Raw genomic sequence first — 24214 nt, forward strand, 5'->3', positions numbered from 1 at the left:
TATATGTAACATTAAACATCACATAATGGCCCTGATCGGTTTGGCTCACTGGATAGAGCGTTGGCCTGGGGACTGAAGGGTCCCGGGTTTGATTCTGGTCAAGGGCATGTACTTTGGTTGCGGGCACATCCCCTTGTGCAGGAGGCAGCCAATCAATGTTTCTCTCTCATCAATGTTTCTAACTCTCTGTCCCTCTCCCTTCCTCTCTGTAAAAAATCAATAAAATATATTTTTAAAAAATCACATAATGGTAATTGCTATATAATCCCTCAGATTATATTAATAAAGACCAGTATATAAATGAGAAAAACTTTAAAAAATTAAAGTTTAACACTAGTAGAATGCAGTATATGTCTTCTGAAACACTTTAGATTATATCAGTAAAATACAATGTTTTAGAAATTCCGCATAGTAAAAGAAACAAACAAAAAACAAAAAAAAGACACAAAGGAAGCAGCAAGAACATAAAACAAGGTAAAAGAAGCCAGACCAAACATAGGCGCTATCATTGAGCTGAGGATAAAGATTTGAGAGAAACCAGCTATCATAAGCAACATCATTAAGTGACACCTTCTCTAGATATTCTGTGGCAATTTTTAAAGTCACAAAGGTGAAGAAAAAACCCTGAGAGCACATACAACCAACTCAAAAGGGCTATTTAAAGATGATGCTTTTAGGTGAGGTTCAGCAAAAAACAAATTTACTAAAAGTGTTATATAGAAAAGTGCAAAAGGGTGGCAGGTAGAAGAGCAGGCGGTTTTATTAGGCAAATGGAAGATTTAGGATAGGAGAATCAGAGATAAATCTCCAGGTAAAAGCGTTAAGTAGCTGGAAGGCATTAAATGGCGGCAAAGAAAATTAAATTCTTTAATGTGAAAATAAAAGTGTAAAGGATTAACAGATTTTAGTCAATTATTATGTAATCTTGCAGTGGGCAGTGCTAAGCTGATCACAAAGCCAAAACCTTAAGGGGAAAACAGATTGATCTTATTTCTTTTCTTTTGTTTTATTAATTAAAGTATTACATATGTCTCCTCCCCCCCCCCATGACCTCTCCCCAGCGCTCCCACCCCCCAGCACATGCCCTCACCCTCATACTGTCTCTGTCCATTGGTTATGCTTATATGCATGCATACAAGTCCTTTGGTTGATCTCTTACCCCCGTCCCCTGCCTTCCCTCTGAGGTTTGATGCTTCTCTGTCTCTGGATCTATTTTTGCTCATCAGTTATATTTATCTTTCTCCAACTGGCTTACTTCACTTAGCATAATGCTCTCCATGTCCATCCATGCTGTTGCAAATGATGAGAGTTCCTTCTTTTCTACAGCATTGTAGTATTCCATTGTGTAGATGTACCATAGTTTTTTAATCCACTCATCTGCTGATGGGCACTTAGGCCGTTTCCAAATCTTAGCTATTGTAAATTGTGCTAAAGGACTTAAACGTAAGATGGGAAACCATAACAATCTTAGGGGAATCCACAGGCAGCAAAATATCAGACATATATCATAGCAATATCTTTACTGATATAGCTCCTAGGACAATGGAAACAAAGGAGAAAATAAGCAAATGGGACTACATCAAAATAAAAAGCTTCTGCACAGCAAAAGAAACCATCAACAAAACAACACAAGAGCCCACTGCATGGGAGAACATATTTGCCAATGTTCTATCTGATAAGGTTCTGATCTCCAAAATTTACAGGGAACTCATTCAACTTAACAAAAGGAAGATAATAAATCCAGTCAAAAAATGGGCAAAGGACCTCAATAGACACTTTTCGAAAGAGGACCAACAGAAGGCCAAGAGACATATGAAAACATGCTCAAAGTCACTAATCATCGAGAGATGAAAATAAAAATGACAAGGAAGTACCATCTCACACCTGTCAGAATGGCTATCATCAACAAATGACAAGTCTTGGCAAGGATGTGGAGAAAAAGGAACCCTCGTGCACTGCTGTTGGGAATGCAGACTGGTGCAGCCTCTGTGGAGAACAGTATGGAGTTTCTTCAAAAAATTAAAAATGGAACTCCCATTTGATCCAGTGATCCCACTTCTAGGAATATATCCCAAGAAACTAGAAACACCAATCAGAAAGGCTATATGCACCCCTTTGTTCATAGCAAACAGATTGATCTTTAAGGTTCAAAATTTCACCCTTATACAATATCTTTTAAAAAGGACAGATCAACAATATAATGAAAAGGCAGTAAGTAGCAAATCTGGGGAAATGTTTGCAATGTTTATGACAGACAAGTGAATAAAGATTTTAATGTTAAAACAACTCTCAAGATACTAAAAGTAATTGTACAAACTCAATAGAAAAATGAGTACATCACAAAATGAGACAAAAAATAAGAGAAATGGGAGTAGAAAATACACATGAAAAAGGTTAACCCAATTAGAGATCAAAGAAATGCAAAATAAAATGACAACAAATTTCAGTGTTAGCCTGCTAAATTGATGAGTAGTCTTGTCATTTTGTTTAAAAAATAATAATGGCATCTTTGAGTTTGCAGGTGATTGAAAATTCTCACACATTGTTCACAGGCATATAAATTAGCAATTTTTCTTAGAGGCATTTGCGTAACTTATATCAAAAACCTTAAAATATTCATTTTCTTTGACTCATTAATTTAACTTCCCAGAATTTATTCTGGAGGAAAAAAAGCATGCATTCACACAATATGTTCATAAGGGAGTTCAGCATAGATGTATTTATGCTAGAAAGATGTTTCCTTTCTATTGTATTTGACTAAAGACAAATCTTACAGTAGAATATTTAGCAATCATTAAAATTTATGTTTCTGAAATACATGTAATGACAGATAATTTGCATTGTATAATATTAAGTGAAAAGAGTAAGTTAATACATTTTATTACCCAAATTCTATATTAAATTATATTTATGAAAAGAAAAGTGAATAAAAAGAAATATAAAACAAAACTGATGTTTCCAGTGAAAGAATTATAAGTGCTTTTTATTTTATTGGTTTATATATTTTAAAAATTAACTATAATCAAAAATCAATTTTATAATAAAATGTGATTTAAAAATACCAAGTGCTGAAAGAAATATAATTTGGGATATTTTCCCTCAGCTTGAATAATTTCAAAGTTATTTCTGATTCCCCAGGTAGAATTATCGATCCTTTTATGTCACCCAAAAAAGAAGCATGTTTTCAGAAAATGTATTTGTTGACATATCTTTCTCTATGCCTTGGACTATTAGCCCCTTGATTGGAGGTGTCCAATTTTATTAATATTAGAAAATTAAAAAGGCTCAGTAGTAAGGTATTTTCACATATTGATAATGTTTATTAAATATTTGTTGAATTGAATAAATTCATTCCACTTTTATGAAGAAGGAAATTTCTAGAAAGAGTAAGTGGTTTATAAAATTACCTAATAATAAAAAACACTTTGAATGTAGGTGTTTTAATTTTGTATATTTTAAATTTGATAACTTAAACATTCGTGCACTTAAAAAGTTTGGTCTGATCTTGTTTTAATCTTCTTTTATGTTTCTTAGCCATTTATTTCTAAATAACCTATAGAGCATCTTCTTGTAATATACACATTGTAAATAAATAGAGAATTTGGAATAAATGTCTAACTTTAAAAATACTGTTGTTACTTATTTAAAAGCCCATCATGCTTAACTTGAGTGAGGACTGTTCTGACAGGAACTACAATGAATTTTCACAAATTAAAATGTCTAAAGTCAGTACATTTTCCTAATTTTCATATGTAGTGCATTTCTCCTTTACCTTGAGAAGTTACATAATTTTTTTCTCCTTTTGAAATTCTGAAAGAGAAAAATAATAACAGAAACCAGATGAATAACATTGTGGTGCCCTTGAGATGCAGGTGGCACATAGAACAGGTATGCCCAGGGCGACGTGCTAAATATAAGCTGGATTAAAATTACCTGAAGGGACTTTGCAGCTATAATTACTGAATATCTACATGAGAAATCATGTTTATCATTTTCCTACTGCCTATCGAGTGCTATTTTAAGGCCTCTCTCATACTCTATTGCTAGATGGAGGTTTAAAATCTAACTCAGCAGGGTAAACAAACAGAAAATGACTTTTTGATTTAAAAACAACTGAATGTGTGATGATCATATGGTTTATGCCTATTTTTCTGGAGTAATTGTTAGTAGTATTTCTTTTCATTCTCCTACTATTGAAGAAAGTTTTTTATCATCACCCTAACTATCAGGTATATGAAAAATAGCAAATGACTAATAGATGTGTGTGAACCTGAAGGACTTAAGACCTGGGAATTTTCCACTGTGGCTACCAAAGGGTCTTGCCCCTGGCAGCTGCTCCTCCCACTCTCATACATGACAGAATCCACACGATTCCTCTTCATCCTTTAGATAAAATCCAGGCTGTTCAAACAATGGCTGCTAATCCATAGGAAAAATCCCTCTCTTCCCATTTCCGGAACTAGCTGAACTTGGACTGACCTCCTTCCTCCAGCTAAAGCCCCATCAAACATTCCGACCCTCCCCCAATTTAGCACGCTCCTTCACCCTTCAGAGCCTTCTCATGCTGGGCATTTTTGGAATAAAATCTTATCCTAATGGTACCCTGGTTGATTTTCTTCTCCAAGTAGGAAATATGCCGGGAATTCAGGGGTGAGGTAGGAGAGACTATTTCTTCTACCTGTGTGGTCAGTGGAGATGAGTAGAGTGGGGGAAATATTTGAACTGAGCCTAAATGAGTGAATTGTGTGCAGATTAAAGGATAGATTTTATATAGTATTTAAATCTCATAATCAGCAATGAGTTTCACCCTGAAATTATTGTAAGACAAAATTGGAAGCTGGAAAACACCCTGTGAAGGCAAATATATGAGTAAATGTGCCATGAGGTGTAAATAAAACCAGCAAGTATAGAAAGGCTCATTCTAGAGGGGACTTCAGTTTGCTCCAAAGCTTTTTCAGCATGAATATAGATTGCTAAAACTTGTATACTTTATAATCCGTGTAGTATTAAAAAAATTTCACTTCATAGAGTCTTTAACTAAAAACTGTCATCTTTATATAGCAAGGGCCACTGATTTCAGAGAAATATTTCAAGAATCTTTTGACTTACTACTAAAAAAAAATTAGGTTACAAAAAGTGCAAAATTTTTCTAAAAGAAAGTATATGTATTTGATAAATAGAAAAATATCTATTAGGATGTGCTCTAAAATGAGAATAGCAGTTATCTCTTATTGTAAGAATAAGATAAATTTTTATTGCCTATATATATATTCTTTAATATTTCTACAATTGGTGCATTTGGGTGATATCTACCCTATTCATTTCTCTCTGGAGACTCATCTCTCATCCATCCACAAGGTCAAACTGTTACCACTTAGAAGCCCAACACTGCTCCCTTGGCTAATTAAATTTGAATACTTGATACAATTGGGCAGTTGATTCAGCAGAAATTTGGAACACTCAATAAGAGTCTTTGCAGGTCTCTAGCTACAAAACTTGGAGATCATTTGAGTTACTAGAAAGAAATAATGAAAAGTTTTCTGCCATATAACCGTGTTAAAGGGAGCTGAATTCCATGAAATCAATTCAAACATAATCAAAACATAAACCATATGACAGATGAATCACACTTATGAATAAATGCAAAAGTATTAAATGTTAGTAAATCAAGCCAAGCATTATAAGAATAACTCAACACCTCTAATGAATTTTTCAGTAATTCCTCACTAGAAAGCTTATTAGCATAGTTAATCACATTCATATCCAAGGGAAAGGGTTTTTGATCGTCTTGATAAATACTAAGTTGTATTAAATACAACTGAATTCTGCATTAGCAAAAAAACTTTATTACTTTAACTGAGAAATTTTCCACTTTATGAGAAATAGCTATCTTGTGCAGAGAACAGAGTGATAATTATCACAGCATAAGGGGTTGGGGGAGCTGGGTAAAAAAAATGAAGGTATGAAAAAGTACAAATTGGTAGTTACAAAATAGTCACGGAGATGTAAAGTACAGCATAGGGAATCCTATATAATAAAAGGCTAACATGCAAATCAACCGAATGGCGAAATGACCAGTCGCTATGACCCTCACTGACCACCAGGGGGCAGACGCTCAACGCAGGAGCTGCCCCCTGGTGGTCAGTGCACTCCCATGGGGGGAGTGCCTCTCAGCCAGAAGCCGGGCTCACGGCTGGCAAGCACAGCGGCACCTCTCCTGCCTCTGCAGCAGTGCTAAGGATGTCCAACTGCTAGCTTAGGCCTGCTCCCCACAGTCATCAGTCCCTCAAGGGCTCCTGAACTGTGAGAGGGCTCAGGCTGGGCTGAGGGACCTCCCCCTTCCCAAGTGCACTAATTTTGTGCACTGGGCCTCTAGTGTAGTCAATAATAATATTGGGGAACACTTGGTAAGGTATATGATTGTCTAACCACACTGATGTACACCTGAAACTAAATACAAAATAATATTGAATGTAAACTGTAATTGAAAATGAAATTTAAAAAGTAAAGACAAAAAAAAAAGAAATAGCTATCTTGAACTAATAGGTAGCCTTATATTTAATGTTGAAAAATTAGGAGCATTTACATCTAATTCTGGAATAAGAAATGTTTTACAGCTTATAGCCCATTGAATTAGACAAGGAAACAAAAGAAGTAATAGAAAAGATGAGAATGAGTATTGTTATTTTCAGATAACATAATTTCATAGATGGAAAGTACAAAATATCCAAATCAAAAAGTATGTTTGATTAAAAGAGAAATATGTAAATAAAAATGGCCAATATTAAATAGAAAGTGAAATGAAAAGAGAGCTAGAACCCACAATAAAATCTACTTTATAAAATATTTGTGTTAGGTTAAATTTTCCCTAGCTTATATTAAACTACTTTACAGAACTTTAATCATTGGACATAGATTGTGGTAGTCTGATTTCATTAATGACTTTTACTAATGGCTTCCCTGTATCTACGTTGCATTTTTCTCTATAATTTAATAGTACTCTTCCTTCCTGATTCTTAGCTAAGCTGTGTGTCTTACTCTGACCCCCAGGAGGCTCACCAATGTGAAACAAGCACAGACTTGAGAGGTTCTAACACATTAGGCCTCTCTTGCTTCTCTGTGATCAGCATGAACACATACTTGGCCAAGCATAAGTGATATTAAGAGACATATGCGTGTGAGAGACAATTGGAAGAGATCTCAATTTTCCCAACCAAAACCATGCTAGGTTATTCTTGAGCCACCTGACTACAAATATGTGAGAGTGTCCGATGAAGATCCTAGAGCAGCGATTCTCAACCTGTGGGTCGCGACCCCTTTGGCGGTCAGATGACCCTTTCACAGGGGTCGCCTAAGACCATCCTGCATATCAGATATTTACATGACGATTCATAACAGTAGCAACATTACAGTTATGAAGTAGCAATGAAAATAATTTAATGGTTGGGTCACAACATGAGGAACTGTATTTAAAGGGCCAGAAGGTTGAGAACCACTGGTCTATAGAATAATAATTATTAAGTCTTTTGAGACATTATTAGTAGCCTTGCATGTAGAAGATTTGAAATGCTTTCATTTTGTGGGGAAACGGTGTAAGAGGCTCTCTACTATTGGATCAATGGATATTGATTATTAATTCTGTTATTTAAATCTTTTTACTCTCACTACTTTTGTCTGTTGGCTCCATCAGTTTCTGAGAGCAATGTACTCTGTTAATGGTTGCAGAGCTGCCAAACTCTCATTGAAGTTCCATCAGTTTTAGCTGTTTTAGGATATATACATAGGGTAATTTAATATAGTCAATTTTATCACAAACTAAGCAACGCTCCTCTTTCCTTAACTCTTCAAACCTACTTCCTCATTCTCAGATGATTTTTATAACATTTTATTTATATCAGATGACATGCAAAATACGTCCTACGGTAAATAGCAAACATGTGTATAAGGCCAGAAGAAAAATAGATTTGTGAAAGAGGTTGTTAGGGATGGCAAGGGAGGCAGAGAGAAGAAATAGAAGAAGCCAACAAATTAGCTCCTGAAAGCATTCGGATCATTCCCATTGCTAAGGAAACCACTTCACAATTTCCTGTCTCCGTCTCAGCTCTGAACAGCTGCTTTACTTATATTTGGCTTCACAGAAGGACTTTAATTGCGAGGTGAAGAAGAGCCAGAGTGACAATGTTAGAGTGGAAAGAAGAATTATGGTGATGCAAAGTAACATCAAAACAAATTATTTAGGGTAATTGGTAAAGCCTATGTTTTTAAAATGGAGGTTATGGCTCATCCCTTTCTCTCTAAAGATACCCTAATGATGGTGGCAAAGTTATTTAAGGTGACCGCTTAAAACCGGGGTTGTTAAATTTTCTCTGGGTGAAAAAAAAATTAATGAAGTAATACTATTAATCCATTTTCCTTCACGAGGATGGTCAAATTGGTATGTTTAACCTTCTTTCCTTTCTGTTATATCTTTTACTAAAAGAAGTCAAACCGAATGAACAGCACTCTTAAAAGAGTGCCTCTCTAAACGAATGGGAGGAACCATCAAAGTTTGCCCATAGCTAGAGTTTTGCTAATTCTACAAGAATGTAGTTTTATCGTGGGCTGTGTCACATGGAGTTCTCGCAACCGAACCTTTTCCTGCATTCTACATCCTCATTTTTCTCTTTGCCTGAACCCAGTAACTGTCCTCCTCCCCTCCTGCCTCCAACATTACTGGTGAAGTTTTAGCTTCTCTTTTGCATCCTATTTTTTTTTTTTGCCAAAAAATTAATTTTGTTTCTTTTAAAATAATTTTTAAAAGAAAGTTTGAGGTTGTTATAAAATTAATGATTCTAAGCTATTTAAAGCTCTTCTTGTGCATACATAATACTGGGCTAAAAAAACACACAAAACAACAACCACAACAAACCCCCACACATCTAGAATTATTCTGTGTTTTATTTAGTAGAAACTCAAGATAATCCAGAGGAAACAACCACCTCGTAACACTTTCAACAACAACCTTAAAATGGGTCTAGATCAGTAGCATCCACTATAATTTCTTCCACGATAAAAATGTTCACTGACAGTCCTGTCCAATGTGAGACCTACTAGCCTTTGGTTGCTATTAAGCACTTGAATTGTGGCTGGTCGGACTTAAGAACGGACTTCAAAATTTTATGTCATTTTAACTAATTGAAACTTAAATAATTACATGTAAGTAGTAGCTACTGTATTGATTAGTGTGATTCTAGATGGCCCTCACTGGTATTATTTTATTCATTCTTATTCCATAATATTTCTAGCTATCATGCCACTTTTCACCCAGTGAGGGCAAGAGATGCAGAAGTATCCTTTGGCTTTAAAATATAGTTAAGGGCTGACAAAAATTCTAAATGCATTTGGAAAAGGGGTATGGGTTAGTGCTGTGCACATACCTAACATTTGATAGCTATTAGGTTAACAGGTTAATGGTTGGAACAGTCGTTGCTACAACATAAAAGAGATGAGGTTACCATTTACTTAAACCAAGACCTTTACAACTAATACTTTCTGACAGCTTCACTGGCCTTTCAGTTGCTAAAGTTTGTCTTTGTCTCTGTTACCTGTACAAACCACAACCTTCAGGAAAAGGACAGATACAATGTAAGGAACAGCGAGGTGCTAGAACATGTGGGAAATCACACACTCTAGAAAAACATGGCTCTATCCTATCATTTCAAGAGCTTCTGAGACCCCACTCTATTGCACTATCTGCCCACATCCAGGCAGTTGCTGCGTCGACTTCACCTGGGCTTGTCCTCACCCCCTCCTCCCTCTCTAGATCTCCATATGATCATCAGTTGGTCCCCTTCATGCCGCTAAAAACTGTGATATTCCCATCAGTGTTCTTCTGGTGGAATGGTCTTATTTTTCCGTTCCTTATAAAAGAACAAAATGTTCTTGGATTGTAAACTTCTAGGGCAAAGATTATCCTCACCTAATTGGTTAAATTCAATGTCAACTTTGGCATCAAAAAGTTTAAACACTACAAAAAAATTCACTTTTGCTGCTGCTGGAAGAGGGTGTGGAGCTTTAAGCCGCAGTAGAAGGCATCTCTCTTCCTTTAAAAATGACACGATCGTGTCCAACACAGGTTGGAAAAAGTTGAAATATTTTGCAGATTCAGAGTGAGGCAAATGGAGCAAGGAATCTGGAGGTTAGCAATGACCGCAGCTGCTTCTGAAACGTGCTGAGCCTGGAAAAGCAGATATCAGAGAGTGTGGCTCCTGCCTTGCTTCCCGTGAAGTTTATTTCCCTGCTAAGCAATCCTAAAACATCCAATATCCCTATTCAGAACTCACTGATTCACCATGGGATATTCCTGTTCGGTTCCTTTTTGGGGTACATTATAAAACTCACACTGTGTTGTGTATTTTAACTTGTGAAAATGAGCCAGGGATGACAAATAAAAATAGAACTAAAGTGCTTTTACAATAACTCATATTAACTTTTTTGTATTTAGTAAATCACTCTAGGCTTTCCCCCCCTCCCCCCATCCTTTCTGTTTTGAAATGCCCTAACTTTCCCATTAAAAATCCTGAGATTTGAAGGTGTCTGCCTCAGATATGAGTGCACCTGAGGTTTGGAAATGAGCTGTTGGATCCCACTTTGGGATTAATGAAAGAAGTGGAAATAAATGTTAATTGCTACTCCATTCTAGAATTCTGAGGGTAATTAGTCTTTTTCATAAGAAACACAAGACCAATTCATTTTGTTTAAGATCTGAAGAGGCTGTCATATTATTCTTTGATCTGTTCTGTCCAGGTAATTAAGGGTAATTGACCTTCACAACTCAGCATTTGTAGAATAAGAAAAAAAGACAATACCCTGAGTTTTATTTAAAAGCCAAATGGCTTAACACAAATCCTATAGTAAAGAAAACGTACAGTTTCAATAATTACTGTAGAGAAAAGTCATAAAATACTATTAAACCCAGCTTTCAATTTTGCATTATTGCCTATATACATATATGTGTATACATAAATACACTCACACACATCTATAATAATAATATGCTAATTAGACTGGATACCCTTCCGGATGACCTCCCGGATGAAGCAGGGCCTGAGAGGGAAGCCCAGGTCCCAGGTGTGAGAAGGAAGCCGCTGCCGGCAGCTGGGGGAAGGAAGGCCAATTCTTGCATAAATTTCGCACATCAGGCCTCTAGTATTTTTATAAAAGTTTTCTAGGGCGGCCATAATTAGCTATCACAGATGGGGTGGCTTACACAGTGGAAGTTTATTGTCTCTGGAGTTCTGGAGGCTAGAAGTCTGAGATCAAGGTGTCCGTGGGTTGGTATTATCTGGAGTCGTGTGGCTTATAAATTGCCTCCTTCTTCCTGTGTCTTCACAGGGTTTCCCTCTATGGGTGTCCTAATCTCCTCTTCTCATAAGCACATCAGTCATATTGGATTAGGGCCCAAACTAATGACCACACTTTAACTTAATCATCTCTTTAAAGACCCCATTCCCAAATATAGTCACATCCTAAGATACTGGAGAGTTAGGATGCCAATATACTAATTTTGGGGGCAACAATTCAGTTCATAACATATATTTCCTTAAAATTCACTTAGTTTGAATTGTTTTTACTGTCTTAAGAATTTACTTATTTTTAAAAAATAATGTGCAATATAAATAAATGGGACAAAATTTTAAAAGGCACAAAATATTTAGTCTCTGTCTTTCACTGACAATAATTACTCATCTATTTTCCAGAGAGATATTTTATATATTTATATGTATGTATGCATGTGTGTATATGTGTGTATATGTATGTACATGTATGTATAATTAAATGAAAACAGGTAGAATGCAGAGCAATGTGCATAGTATGCTTCCATTTGTATCTGAAAAATGTAATACACACAAATATGGGTATAGCTGTATATGCATACATATATTATTTTGCCCTGGTTTTATCATTTTAAAAATATTTAAATGACACATTTGAGATGAACCCTATGACAGTGGGGAGCAGAGGGGTGGCAGAGTCCCACTGTTTGAGCACAATCCGGGGAAAGTCTGCTTCTGCCCATCCCCAGCTGTGTCTCCAGGGGGTTGGGAGACACTGTGCTCACCTACACTCACTTCTGCTCACACCCCACGGTGCTTGTAGCTCCTGTCCCAGATCCTCTCTTGACACCATTGATAAATAAGATCAGGAGTTTTGTTATTATAGCTTTATAATATATTTTAGTAAGTGCTAGAGTTGGTATTTATTTTTCTTCTTTTTTTTAGATTTTGCTTCCTACTTTTGCTTGTTTTCTTCTATAGTTCCAAGAACATGTTCCAAGTGGCAAGGATGTTGTTATTTTTGAAATCGTGTCTGCTTTATAGCCTACTTTAGATATTTATTCTCTCTGGAGATGAGGCAGCTTAAGGAGTTGGGACTGACTCTTGTTAGGAGAAAAATAGGAAGGAGAGATTGGAGCTGGAGCTGCCTTGGCCAGAGAGTGAATTAAAGAGGTCTGTGTCTGTGTTTGGAGACATTTATACTTCTGTAGATAACAGCGCAAAGATATGGGTGTCTGGGGACCAGATGGGGATGCTGTGCAAGGGAGATAGCACGGGGTTATCTTAAAATGTATCTAACTGAACAGGGCTGTTTGGAGAAGAGATGCGACCATAAGGAAGGGCTGGTGGTCACCAGAGCCCGACTCCCGAGGAAGTGGGCACACATCGCCAGACAGAGGTCAGGCATTGCCCACATGGAGGTGATGCTGTAATGGAAGCTTGCAGTTTCCTCATTCCAAGTCCACTGTCATTTCCTCAGTCTCAGCTCGTACGTGCTCTACTGTTTGCTTTGGGAAAACTGGGGTTTAAGGGAAAAATGGTTCAGTCTTATAGCATTTGGAGAATCATATTCAGGGGTGTGTCCCTCTCAAGCACTCTTACAGGGATATTCTTGCAAGTTCATAGGAAACCCCCTGGTGGAATCTTTGGTCTGATGCCCCGCTGCTTCCAGCCAGCAGGCAGACACCTGCTTTGGCCATTTGGCTGGTGATGTTGAGATGCAGATGAGTGGACAAGGAAAGCGAGCAAATGTCTCTCCAGCCTCTAGTGCTGTCATAATCCAGGCGTTGTCAGCTTTATGTTGTCAACTTCGAAACATTGGCAATTGTGATGTCCAAATCTTTATCTTTAAAACTTGACTGATTTAGCAATTAGCAGGAATTCTGTTTAAACTATGTGGATTTGTAACATTTCAAAATCTTTCTATAAAATTAGAAAACATTGACACCAAAACCTAGCAAAATGTAATATGAAGAAAACTATCATCCAGTTCAATTACATATTTGTAAACATAATGCATCAACAAATTGGAAAGATACTATAGCATGAATGCATTCATTATAAAACTGGTAGTGCAACATTAACAACTCAATGAATAAATTTCATGTCAGATGTCACTAGGAAAACTAGGGATATAAAAATTAAAATTTATCAAAGCTGGGATACTTTGTGACATGCTTATTCATACTTTTCTGAATTGTATTTCTACCTATCACTCACTTAAATTCATACTTGCTTTGTAGTGTACTGAATGGACTAAACTCAAAGAGAGAAACTCGTTTTGCCTTCAAACCAACATGTCCTATCACATCTTCCTTCCTCACCCTTGAATACCTCAGGCAGATCCATCCACTTTTCAGTATTAAGGATTTTATCAAGTTTTCACGTGAAAGTTCAATCTCATGTTCAGTGTACAACTTCCCCTTTCCAGCTAGGCGAAACAATCATTAGGGGAGCTATACCAGAGAAGGGCGGGGAGAAAGTTGGCTTCTTCTTCCACCCTTTCTCACTCTTCCCTTCTCCTTGCCCATGGCTTTGATGCTTCTGAACTTCCCTGTCTTTGCTGAGCAACATCAGTTCCCAAAAGCTAGGCTGTGAAAGTTGAGCTTTCAAAAAACTTTTCTCAACTTGATGTTGGTGCCCTGGCATGAGACTTCACTTTCCAGCAGCTCAGCAAGCACGGCAGCCAAGAGCGAGGAGCCAGTCTCCCCCTCCCGCAGAGAACTTCATCTCTGGGAGTAGACCTCTTGCATCTTCAAGGCTTTGAAGCTCGCTGGGAGGAGTGGGTGACACTCTTCCTCTTATGGTCAGACACAGGCCAACCACCTGCTATCCCCACAGTTTCATTCTTCTAAACAAACCCCAATCTTCTGCTGATGTGGCTGGACAGGATGACAACCAGTTGCCATTGCTGGGCAATCCCTGGGCAGAGACGTCTGGCAGCTTCTTGGCTGTTCTCTTTAGAATGCAGAGTTCTTATCTATTGTCCTCTGTTTTGAGGTTTTAGCCAAAATTCTATGAACCAGAAAAGTCTCATTCTGTATTCTGGTGTGTTTGTGAGAGAGAGAGAGAGAGTGTGTGTGTTTTCCAGGGTTTTCTAGCGCTTAAGCAGCTTTATTTTTCTCCTTTTCAAACCTGATCTGAGTTTTTTTCTAGACCATGAATAAAATCTTGCATGTGAGGTCTCCTGTTTTTTCCAGTTACTTTAAGATGAGTTTTACTGAGTTTAATAAATTAGATAAGTCTTATAATATCACAGTTATAATAGTATTCCACTAACAGCTTCCTGTACCCACAGCATGAGGGTGTTTAGAGCTCATAATTCATGCCATGAAAGACGGTGGGGTGTCAGACTCCCCGATCACTGACCTTTCTCTCCACTCTGGGAAAGCAGGCGGCCTTAGCCAAGAGAGTAAGTGGGTGGCATGGTAGGCAATGATCCTTGAGAGACCCCTCAGAAAGGCAGTTCACTAACATGGAGGACCCCAGCCCTGAGATGATGTGGGATGGGCTGCCAGAGCCTTGAGCCTGAGGGCAAGTCCCCAGGAGAACAGCTCACACCTGGAACTGTATAAACAGAGACAACCCAGCAGGGTTTGCAAGGACTAAAATTCAGTTGTAGCTCATTAACAAAAATTGCTCTTAACTGCCATGCATTTGGAAGTTAAGAAATAGAACCAATTATGGCTGAAGAAATAATTTCAGAATTTAGAAAATATTTTGAACAAAATGATAGAATATTCCATACCAAAGCTTACAGATGCATCTAAAACAATACATACATGAAAACTTATAATCTTAAATATTTATTTTAGAGAAGTCTGAAGGACACAATAAATGCAAAAGACACAATCATGATAAAGTTATAATGGAGAGAATCAAAAAGGGCAGAAGAATCTTTTAAAGAAAAATAATTTGACAAACTTTGACAAGATTAATCAAGATAACAAGAAAGGAGAAATAATTGTGTTATTTCTTAAACGAATGATAAAAGGGCCATAGTTTAGATGGAATATACATTAAAAGATAACGTAGAATGCGATAATAACTTTATTTCTGAAATCTGAAAACTGAGGGGAAGTGGACATATTTCTGGAAAAATACTACCAAACTGAATCAGGAGAAAAAGAGGAAGCTGAACTGTCTTATCTCATTAAAGAAACGAAGCTATTAGCTGAAATCTTTGCATTTATGTTAAGTCTGTGTGTGTGCATTTGAACACGGAAAGAGGTATTCCATTTGTTGCCCTTGGCTAGCTGGGGAGGCTAAGACTTGAGACTTCTGGCTGATTCTTCTCTTACTTAGTCATTAGAACCACCACCTCTTCTCCTCTGGATCTAAATCATTCCAGAATGCATACTCATGTCTGATTTATAATATCCTAGCTGACTCCTCTGTACCCGTCATACTATTTTTACAGTCTGGAGTCAAAAAGTACTAATATATTTTAACCTCAGTATTCCTTCTTACCTTCTTTCCTAACATAGCTTCAATGATAAAATGAAACTGTCCCAGCAAATAATACATTTTTTTCTGCTTTTCCTTGCAGCTACATATAGCCTGTTAACTAAGTTTCTGGTCAATGAGAGAAAGGTAAAAGGGTGCATCAGAGTGATAGCTTCTCACCTTCCCCTTCGCTCTGCGGCCTTGAACCCCTGGAGGCCTACGGGGACCACTCCTGAAGTAACTGTGGAACAAACAACACCACTGCATTGCCTCCCTTCTTACGTGAGAGAGAAACAAATACCTTTCGAAAGCCAGTATTATTCTCTTAAAAAACAAAAACAAAAAAACTAGCAAAAACAACAACAACAAAAAAACCCCCCACAAAACAAAACAAAACAAAACCCCTTTTGATATGCATAATCATACTTAACCCTGACACAAGGCCCCTCGGAGACCATGTCACGATTCTCCCAGTGGAACAAGCAGATACTATTCCCAGGCCGCTGACATTTATGTGACTTTCTTTGTTGTTGTTTATTTGTTTTTAATTTTTATTGAGTTTATTGGGGTGGCATTGGTTCATAAAGTTATATAGGTTTCAGGTATGTAACTCTATAATACATCATCTATATATTGTTATTTTTAACTTTAATTTTATTGTTGATGCTATTAGAGATGAGTCCATTCTCCCCTCCTTTGCTCACCTCCCTCTCACCCTCGCCCCACCTTCCCTCTGGCCAGCACCCCACTGTTGTCAGTGTTTGGGGTCATGCACATCTGTTCTTTGGCTAATCCCTTCACTTCCTTTCATCTCTATATTGTAGTGTGTGTTCACCCCCCAAGTCAAGGTGGGCATACAAACTGGTGCAGCCATTGTAGAAGCCAGCATGGCATGATCTCAACAAATGAAAAACTGGAACTGCCTGGAGGCGTTTACATTTGAGGTTAGCACCCCCGCTGCGGTGCCCCGCCCCCTGGCACAGTTGGCTTTTTCTAGGGCAGACCTTCACAGGACTGGCCACCTCTAGGGCTCAGAATCCAGAAACGACCTTTTATCTGACTGCGAGACTTTTTCATCTATTTAAAGTCTCTGTGATAGGATTTAACTCGGTGCCAAAGTCCTTCTGTCTATACTCTGCCAATTATTCCCAAGAAAGTTTCCATTTTCTGGTTACAAGAGCTTGTCTTTGAGGGTCCAGCCTGGGAGGCCCCAGTCAAAGCCACGTCCACGAGGCTGTGTTGTGTAGAGCGAGGCTGAGGTCTGTACCAGCCCCAGTGGGTCTGGTCATACAGAGGTAAGAAATTGGGTGTCCACTGAAGATCCTAGCTCCTGGTCAGCGTTCACTAGGAAATTTGAAACATTTTCTCAATTTAGTCAACTGGCGCATTGCACAGATCTGGTGTTCTGCCTGGAACATCCAGTACCAAACCACGCTTTCCCCCCAAATTGAAATTCCACTCTCAGTGTGGTCTCCAGGCGATCCCTTTCCCTTCCTGGCGGTGGTCCAAACACCGCCCCTGCTCATGCTGGGCCCAGATCTTCCCTCCAGTCCTCTCTCCAGAACCTAGGAGACTTAGTGAAAATGCACGGTGATGATTTAAATCTAAAACGCAGCTGGCTTCAAAATCCCCTTTTTCCTCCTATTAGCACCATCACATGTAACACTTTAAAACATTGACCTGGGTGACTCACCCCACAATTGAAAGAAGAATGTCCTGGAAAGCAAGAGTGATTCCAAAATAATTTGTAAAGGGAACACTCCGTCCTCACCAAGACTCACAATCCCCTATGTTTCTTCTCCCATTTACCTTACACCAAAGCTACCCGGATGTCAGCATAAGCCACTCCCACTTTCTCTGCCATCATCACCTTTGTGCACCTCACGGTTTCCTGGGACCCTCTCGCCTTCCTCCCGTTCTCCCTCACAAGAGCCGGAACACCTGGTCCTATAAGAAAGGCTCCCTCGAAGAATAGAGGGGTTTGAAAAAAGACCGAAATGGGGCCACGCAGAGAATTCTTTTTGAGGGAAGGGAAAAGATGGCCGAGAACATTTATCAGTGAATCACTTTTATCCCGACACAGAGACAATTCAATGTTTCTTTGGCTCCTGTTAGGCTGAGGGTATATTTAGTTGATCCATCTTGAAGTCGTGCATTTGAAGGCACTAGCAGGTTCCTTGGTCATCTCACTACCTGGGACTGCTGTTTACTTACACTACAGACACTGTGCTGCTACACACCAGAGCCAGGAAAACCTTTTCTCCTGCAAAGAAGCTGGGGTCAAGGCCATAGAGCTGTAGGTGTGACTTCCTGTCGTCCACCTTCAATACGTGTTTGATCATGGATTCTAAAACCTGAGGTCCTACTGATACAGGTTTTGACAGAAGTGTTAGAACAAAGTACTTTACATCCGAAATAAAATCAGTGGATAGAAAGGGATAGGACAGGACAATTTGTGGAGGAGATGCGTTCTTGTTTTTTTCTTTTACATGCCTTGCCTTTTTTTGGAATGAAGAGAAAGACTGTTTCTGACTTCAGGAATAATGATCATGATCAGAAGATTGAATACTAGAAGCTGCCAGATCCCCTTTTAGTCCTGCAGTTTCACACTCCACGGAGAATGCAGAGGGCTGGGAGATCAGTAGGACCGGTGCGCCCACCAGGCCTCCAGCCTGCGGGCGAGAGGAGGCCTCTGAAAGCAATCTGATGTGCAGCGAAAGGAACCACAGCGAATTCATGGAACTTGCATTTTTAAAAATATAGATTTTAATTGGTTTCTAGAGAGAGAGGAAGGAAGAGGGGAGAGAAAAAACATTGATGTGAGAGCCTCACATTGTCCCCTGCTGGGGATCAAGTTCCAAACCCGGGCATGCGCGCTGACTGGGAATCAAAGTGGCAGCCTTGTCTCAGATTCTTCCATAAATGTAAAGTCTACATGGCTAAAAAAATTAATTCTAGTGACACAAAAAGACAAAAAAAAAAAGTGAGGAGACAAAGAATGTGAGATAATTTACCTTACACCATGGCTCTATATTTATATTAATATAGAGCCAAATTAATCCCCTTCCTCTTGAATTTTTTGTTGTTGAAGAAATGCCCATCTTATATATTTTCTTAGTTCTTGAATGTCTGCTATTGTTATTTTGTTTAAAGGAATTACTAAAAGATATTAGCAGAAGATGTGCTTAAACTAAATGACTTAAATCAAAATTACTAAGCAATAGGGAAACCATGATATAAATGTACTGAAAGCCAGTATGGAAATTTGCATATATGGCTTCAAATTAATTTAAAGAACAAATAAATTATTTCAAAAAATAAAAAAAATTCATGTAAGATATACATTTAAAAATAAAGCCTATGTTCCTACTTTTGCAGATAATAAATACTAATAAAATACAAATATTTATCTATTGACGGTCTATTAAAATCTACTTATTCAAGCTTTGCTGAGAGACTACCATGTGCCAAGTGCATCTAAAGCATTGAATCGATTTCCCAATGTGTAAAGATTTCCCGAGACATTTTGTTTACACCCTAGCTTATTTGGAAAATGAATTTTTAGAATTTATATAAAAGTAATTTTTAGAGCTGTTAATATATGGTCATAAATTGAAAGGAAGATAATCCAAAATGAATGTGATTTCATCTAATTTTTGAGATTCCAAAGCCAAATATGTAGCAGAAAAATATCTGAAGTATTGACTTTCATTCCCTTAGTGTTGATTTTAGTAACAGGAATTTATGGAGTAAAGATATTAACAAAAGTTCAAGTAAAAATTGATATTTCTTCTAGCTACTTTATTTTTTTTATCATTCAATCATCTGCTATTTATCATCCAAAATTATCTCACATTCTTTGTCTCCTCACTTTTTTTTGTCTTTTTGTGTCACTAGAATTAAAGATATTTCTTTACTGTATTTACAGTGGGCTACAAAAACAATAGATAAATGCTTTTGATCAATCTGCAGTGTTTAACGGAAAGTCCCTGAGGACAGTCCCAAGCAGGGAAGTTATCATTTAAAAATGTTATTCTGACTGCTATGTGGGTCAGAAAGCAGGTGAGCAATTAGGCTAGTGATGGCGAACCTTTTGAGCTCGGTGTGTCAGCATCTTGAAAAGCCTCACTTAACTCTAGTGCCGTGTCACATATAGAAATTTTTTGATATCCGCAATCATAGTAAAACAAAGACTTATATTTTTGATATTTATTTTCTATATTTAAATGCCATTTAACAAGAAAAATCAACCAAAAAAATGAGTTCGCGTGTCACCTCTGACACGCGTGTCAACTCTGACACGCGGTGTCATCAGAAAGCAGGTGAGCAGTTAGGCAGACCCTGCAATCCCAGGAGAGAGATGATGGCGTCAAAGAGCGTCAGCACAGTGGTGAGGTCGTGTGAGATATACTCAGATATCTCCTTTGTCAGCATTCAGTATATAATCATATTCAAAGGAATACATTTAAGTTATATTCTAGCTTAGATGAAGGAGCCAAGAATGATAGAAATTTTGAAGACATCACAGAAAATCAGTACATTCCAAATCTAGATTGTTTCCATCTACACTATTCTTGTAAATTATAAATATTTTAAACTAACATTTTTATTTCCATTTAAATATTATCCCTCAAGCTGTGATGTTGCCTTCACTGAAGAGAGTCATAGTGTGTCTAATATAAATACAGAGAACAACAGGACAAAAATGAAATGCAAAAAAATGTTAAGATTAAAAAGAAACTATTCTGTTTTCCACTTGTTTTTCCCCCCCACATTTCTTTGTTAAACCCTTTGAAAATGCTCACTGAATGATAAGATAACGTGATTTCACTTACTTTTATATGTTGCCACAATCTTTATCAAGAAGCATATACTCATTTCATTCTTAGACACACTAAATATTATCCCTAATAAACTGGATTGAGCAAACAGCGTCTCAGACTGCTTGGGGTAATACTTGAAATAGTGTTAAGCAGTGTAGTTGGGGTGTACTGAGGGCAGGCACGTCCTTGATCGGGACCAGAACCTTGGCCATGACAGAGCCTTTTCTTTTCCTTTAACTAATGAAAGACCGCCTCTTCCCAGGCACCTATCATGTGTCTTGAAGACCTAAAATGTGGTCAAAATGAGTGTCAGGGTCAGTTCTTTACACGAGTAGCCACAAAGTTCTAATTATAGTCTGTGTATGTCTTTATGGCAAAAGACAAGCAAGGTGCTTCTGAGGGGCGAGTGGGCCAAGGCCAGGCGTTCGTATGGACAGTGGAAGCTCCTACATTTTTTTGTTGGGAGGAAGGGACATGAAATGGCTGAGCTCTGGAACCTGCTTCCACATCGTGGTTCCATGATCTATTGTTTTTCTCTTCAGATTTTAATTTCAATTTTTGGTAAGTTTTCATTGTATGTATTGGGGTGACATTGGTTAATAAAATCATGTAGGTTTCAAGTATACAAGTCTACACTACATCACCTGTTTGTTGTATGGTGCTCACCAGCCCAAGTGAAGTCTCCTTCCATCACCTTTTATTTATCTTTACCCTCTTCTACCTGTCCCTACCCCTTTTCCCCCTGGAAATCACCATACTGTTATCTGTGTCTATGAGGTGTTTTTTTCCTTAATCTTTCACCTTTCTTACCCAGCCTTCGACCTAATCCCCTCTGAAAACTATCAGTGTGTTCTCTGTATCTATGTTTCTATTTTGTTTACTTGCTTATTTTGTTCACTGGATTTCACATAAAAGTGAAGTCATATGATATTTATCTTTCTCTGACTGGCTTATTTTACTCAGCATAATACTCTCCCGGTCCACCCATGCTGTCACAGAAGGTCAGGTTTCCTTCTCTTTTAGGGCTGAATAGTATCCATTGTATAGATGTACCACAGCTTTTTTATCCACTCATCTACTGATGGGCACTTGGGCTGCTTCCCAATCTTGGCTAATGTAAATAATGCTGCCATAAACACAGCTACTTTAAAGTTATCTAGACTTACTTACAACATGAGTTTTAATAATTTTTATAAATAAAAATTGTACTGGTTGAGCTTATATACACTTGGCCTTTAGTCTTATAGAATTTACTCTCTAATTTGTTTTTTATTTTATTTCTAGGTTATTATCTATGTTTCAAACAAGAAGTACCATGAGCTAAAACAAATTATTGGACAGATTTGTTTTAAATGCAACAACACAAATGTCAAAACTGTCACAAAAACAAAACAAAAAATTAAAACATTAAGACAATCATAATAAAAACAGCCTCAATCAAGGTTTTGTTTGTTAGTTTTTGTTTTTGTTTTGAAGGAATTAGAAGTGAAATCATTCAGACAGGTGTGAATTCCTTTTTTCAAGTTGTGGAATAACGCAGTCTTGCTTATAGTAGAGGAATGTTAGTATCCCCTCAAAGCGTTTTCCCAACACCCCCTGATTTACTTTGATGGACAGATCATTCCCAAGCAAAATACCTCTAGCACCATGGACAAGTATGGGCTCTGCTGGGCTGCTTTGTTACGTGTCACAGGCTGCTGCTGTGGGTGACACGTGTCTGCCTGCTGCCAGTGCTCTGTCCAGCTGAGGGTCTTGCTATATTTTCTGAGTCTGAGAAGGAGAGCCTCGCACAGTATTGCAATCGGCTGGGGACAAGAGCCCCGGATGTTGAAGCTCCTCGCTGCAGGCATGAATGCAGGCTCTGGGAGATTTCTTTGACAAAGAAAGATTTGGGGAAATATGCTTATCAAACTCCTTTTTGAAATATGATGGTTTACTGAAGCTGTTTCGTGACACATGTCTCATGAATTATGGGTTTTATAGATTATCTGAGATTTGCTGCATCAATAGATGGACTATTAACCAGGCCCACCGTTAGCAGAGCGCTTTACATATCCTTGCAGGCATTTGGAAGGGATTTATTTATTTTCTTCGATGGGGAACTGAATAAATCTTGTGATAAATGCGACAAAGGCATTGCTAAAAATGCGTATGTGTGTAGAACTTTTACAAAGGACTGTGAACCGACTGGATATGTCGAAAAGAAAATTGATTTTGAAACCTGCTCTGCCATGACCAGAGATAAAAGATCTTTTTTATTATACTGTTGGTTTTTAAATTATGCTTCCTGATGTATCAGACAGTTGCAACAAATTTCTAAAAATGCTCAGTCAAGCTACCCCAGTAAGGTTACCACCCAGCATGGTTACCACCAGCATGGTTACCACCAGCATGGTTACCAGCCCACATGGTTACCACCCCACATGGTTACCACCCAGCATGGTTACCACCAGCATGGTTACCACCAGCATGGTTACCAGCCCACATGGTTACCACCCAGTATGGTTACCACCCCACATGGTTACCTCCTCAGCATGGTTACCACCCAACATGGTTACCACCCAGCATGGTTACCACCCCACATGGTTACCATCCAGCATGGTTACCATCCCACATGGTTACCACCCAGCATGGTTACCACCCCATGGTTACCACCCAGCATGGTTACCATCCAGCATGGTTACCACCCCACATGGTTACCATCCAGCATGGTTACCACCCAACATGGTTACCACCCAGCATGGTTACCAGCCCACATGGTTACCACCCAGCATGGTTACCACCAGCATGGTTACCACCCAGCATGGTTACCACCCCACATGGTTACCACCCAACATGGTTACCACCCAGCATGGTTACCACCCCACATGGTTACCTCCCCAGCATGGTTACCACCCAGCATGGTTACCTCCCCAGCATGGTTACCACCCAGCATGGTTACCTCCCCACATGGTTACCTCCCCAGCATGGTTACCACCAGCATGGTTACCACCCAACATGGTTACCACCCCACATGGTTACCTCCCCAGCATGGTTACCACCCAGCATGGTTACCACCCAGCATGGTTACCACCCTACATGGCTACCTCCTCAGCATGGTTACCATCCCACATGGTTACCTCCCCAGCATGGTTACCACCAGCATGGTTACCCCCCAGCAAGGCTACCAAGATCTCACACTTTGTCACTGAAAAGCGGTCCCTTCCTGTCAGGGCTGCAGGCAGTTCCAGGCTTAGCCACACACGAGGCTAGAAATAACCTGTAACTCGTGGCCATGTAGACGCAGTCCTAACTTTAAGTCTCTAGTCCTGATGGCCACTTTCTTTATGGTGAATTTATCATCAATGTTTTGGTTGCAAACCCCAAACCGATTTTTGGTGAACTTAAAACCAGAGAGAGTTTATTGAAGAAAACTGCCCAGAGGCCGGACAGCCAGGCTTGGGGATGGCCAGGGGAGTGGCAAGCAGGGGGAGCACCCGGCTGCGGTGCCATCGCCACGACCCATTCTGCTCTTGTGATGAGTGACCTCAAATTGTCTGCCTTTGCCCTCTGCTCACTTACTCAAGGTTCCACGTCGGGGAAAACGCAGCCATTTGGTTAAACTCTGGTTACAAGTCAGAGTTCAGTGGG

At 38.7% G+C, this 24214-nt stretch overlaps 1 protein-coding gene across 1 annotated transcript; it reads left to right on the forward strand.

The window, feature by feature from the left end:
• The first annotated feature begins 22945 nt into the window (after positions 1 to 22945).
• Positions 22946 to 23836, forward strand: LOC106697992 (extensin-like). Its single transcript, XM_014460099.1, has one exon. The coding sequence runs from the start codon at positions 22946 to 22948 to the stop codon at positions 23834 to 23836; it is 891 nt and encodes a 296-aa protein (XP_014315585.1).
• The last annotated feature ends 378 nt before the right edge of the window (positions 23837 to 24214 follow it).

The sequence above is a fragment of the Myotis lucifugus genome, unplaced genomic scaffold, assembly GCF_000147115.1.
Source record: "Myotis lucifugus unplaced genomic scaffold, Myoluc2.0 scaffold_125, whole genome shotgun sequence".
In the NCBI taxonomy this organism is placed as follows: Eukaryota; Metazoa; Chordata; class Mammalia; order Chiroptera; family Vespertilionidae; genus Myotis; species Myotis lucifugus.

Excerpts from the sequence above, each read along its gene's own strand:
- LOC106697992 (XM_014460099.1), top strand. The coding sequence starts at position 22,946 with ATGGTTACCACCAGCATGGTTACCACCAGCATGGTTACCAGCCCACAT.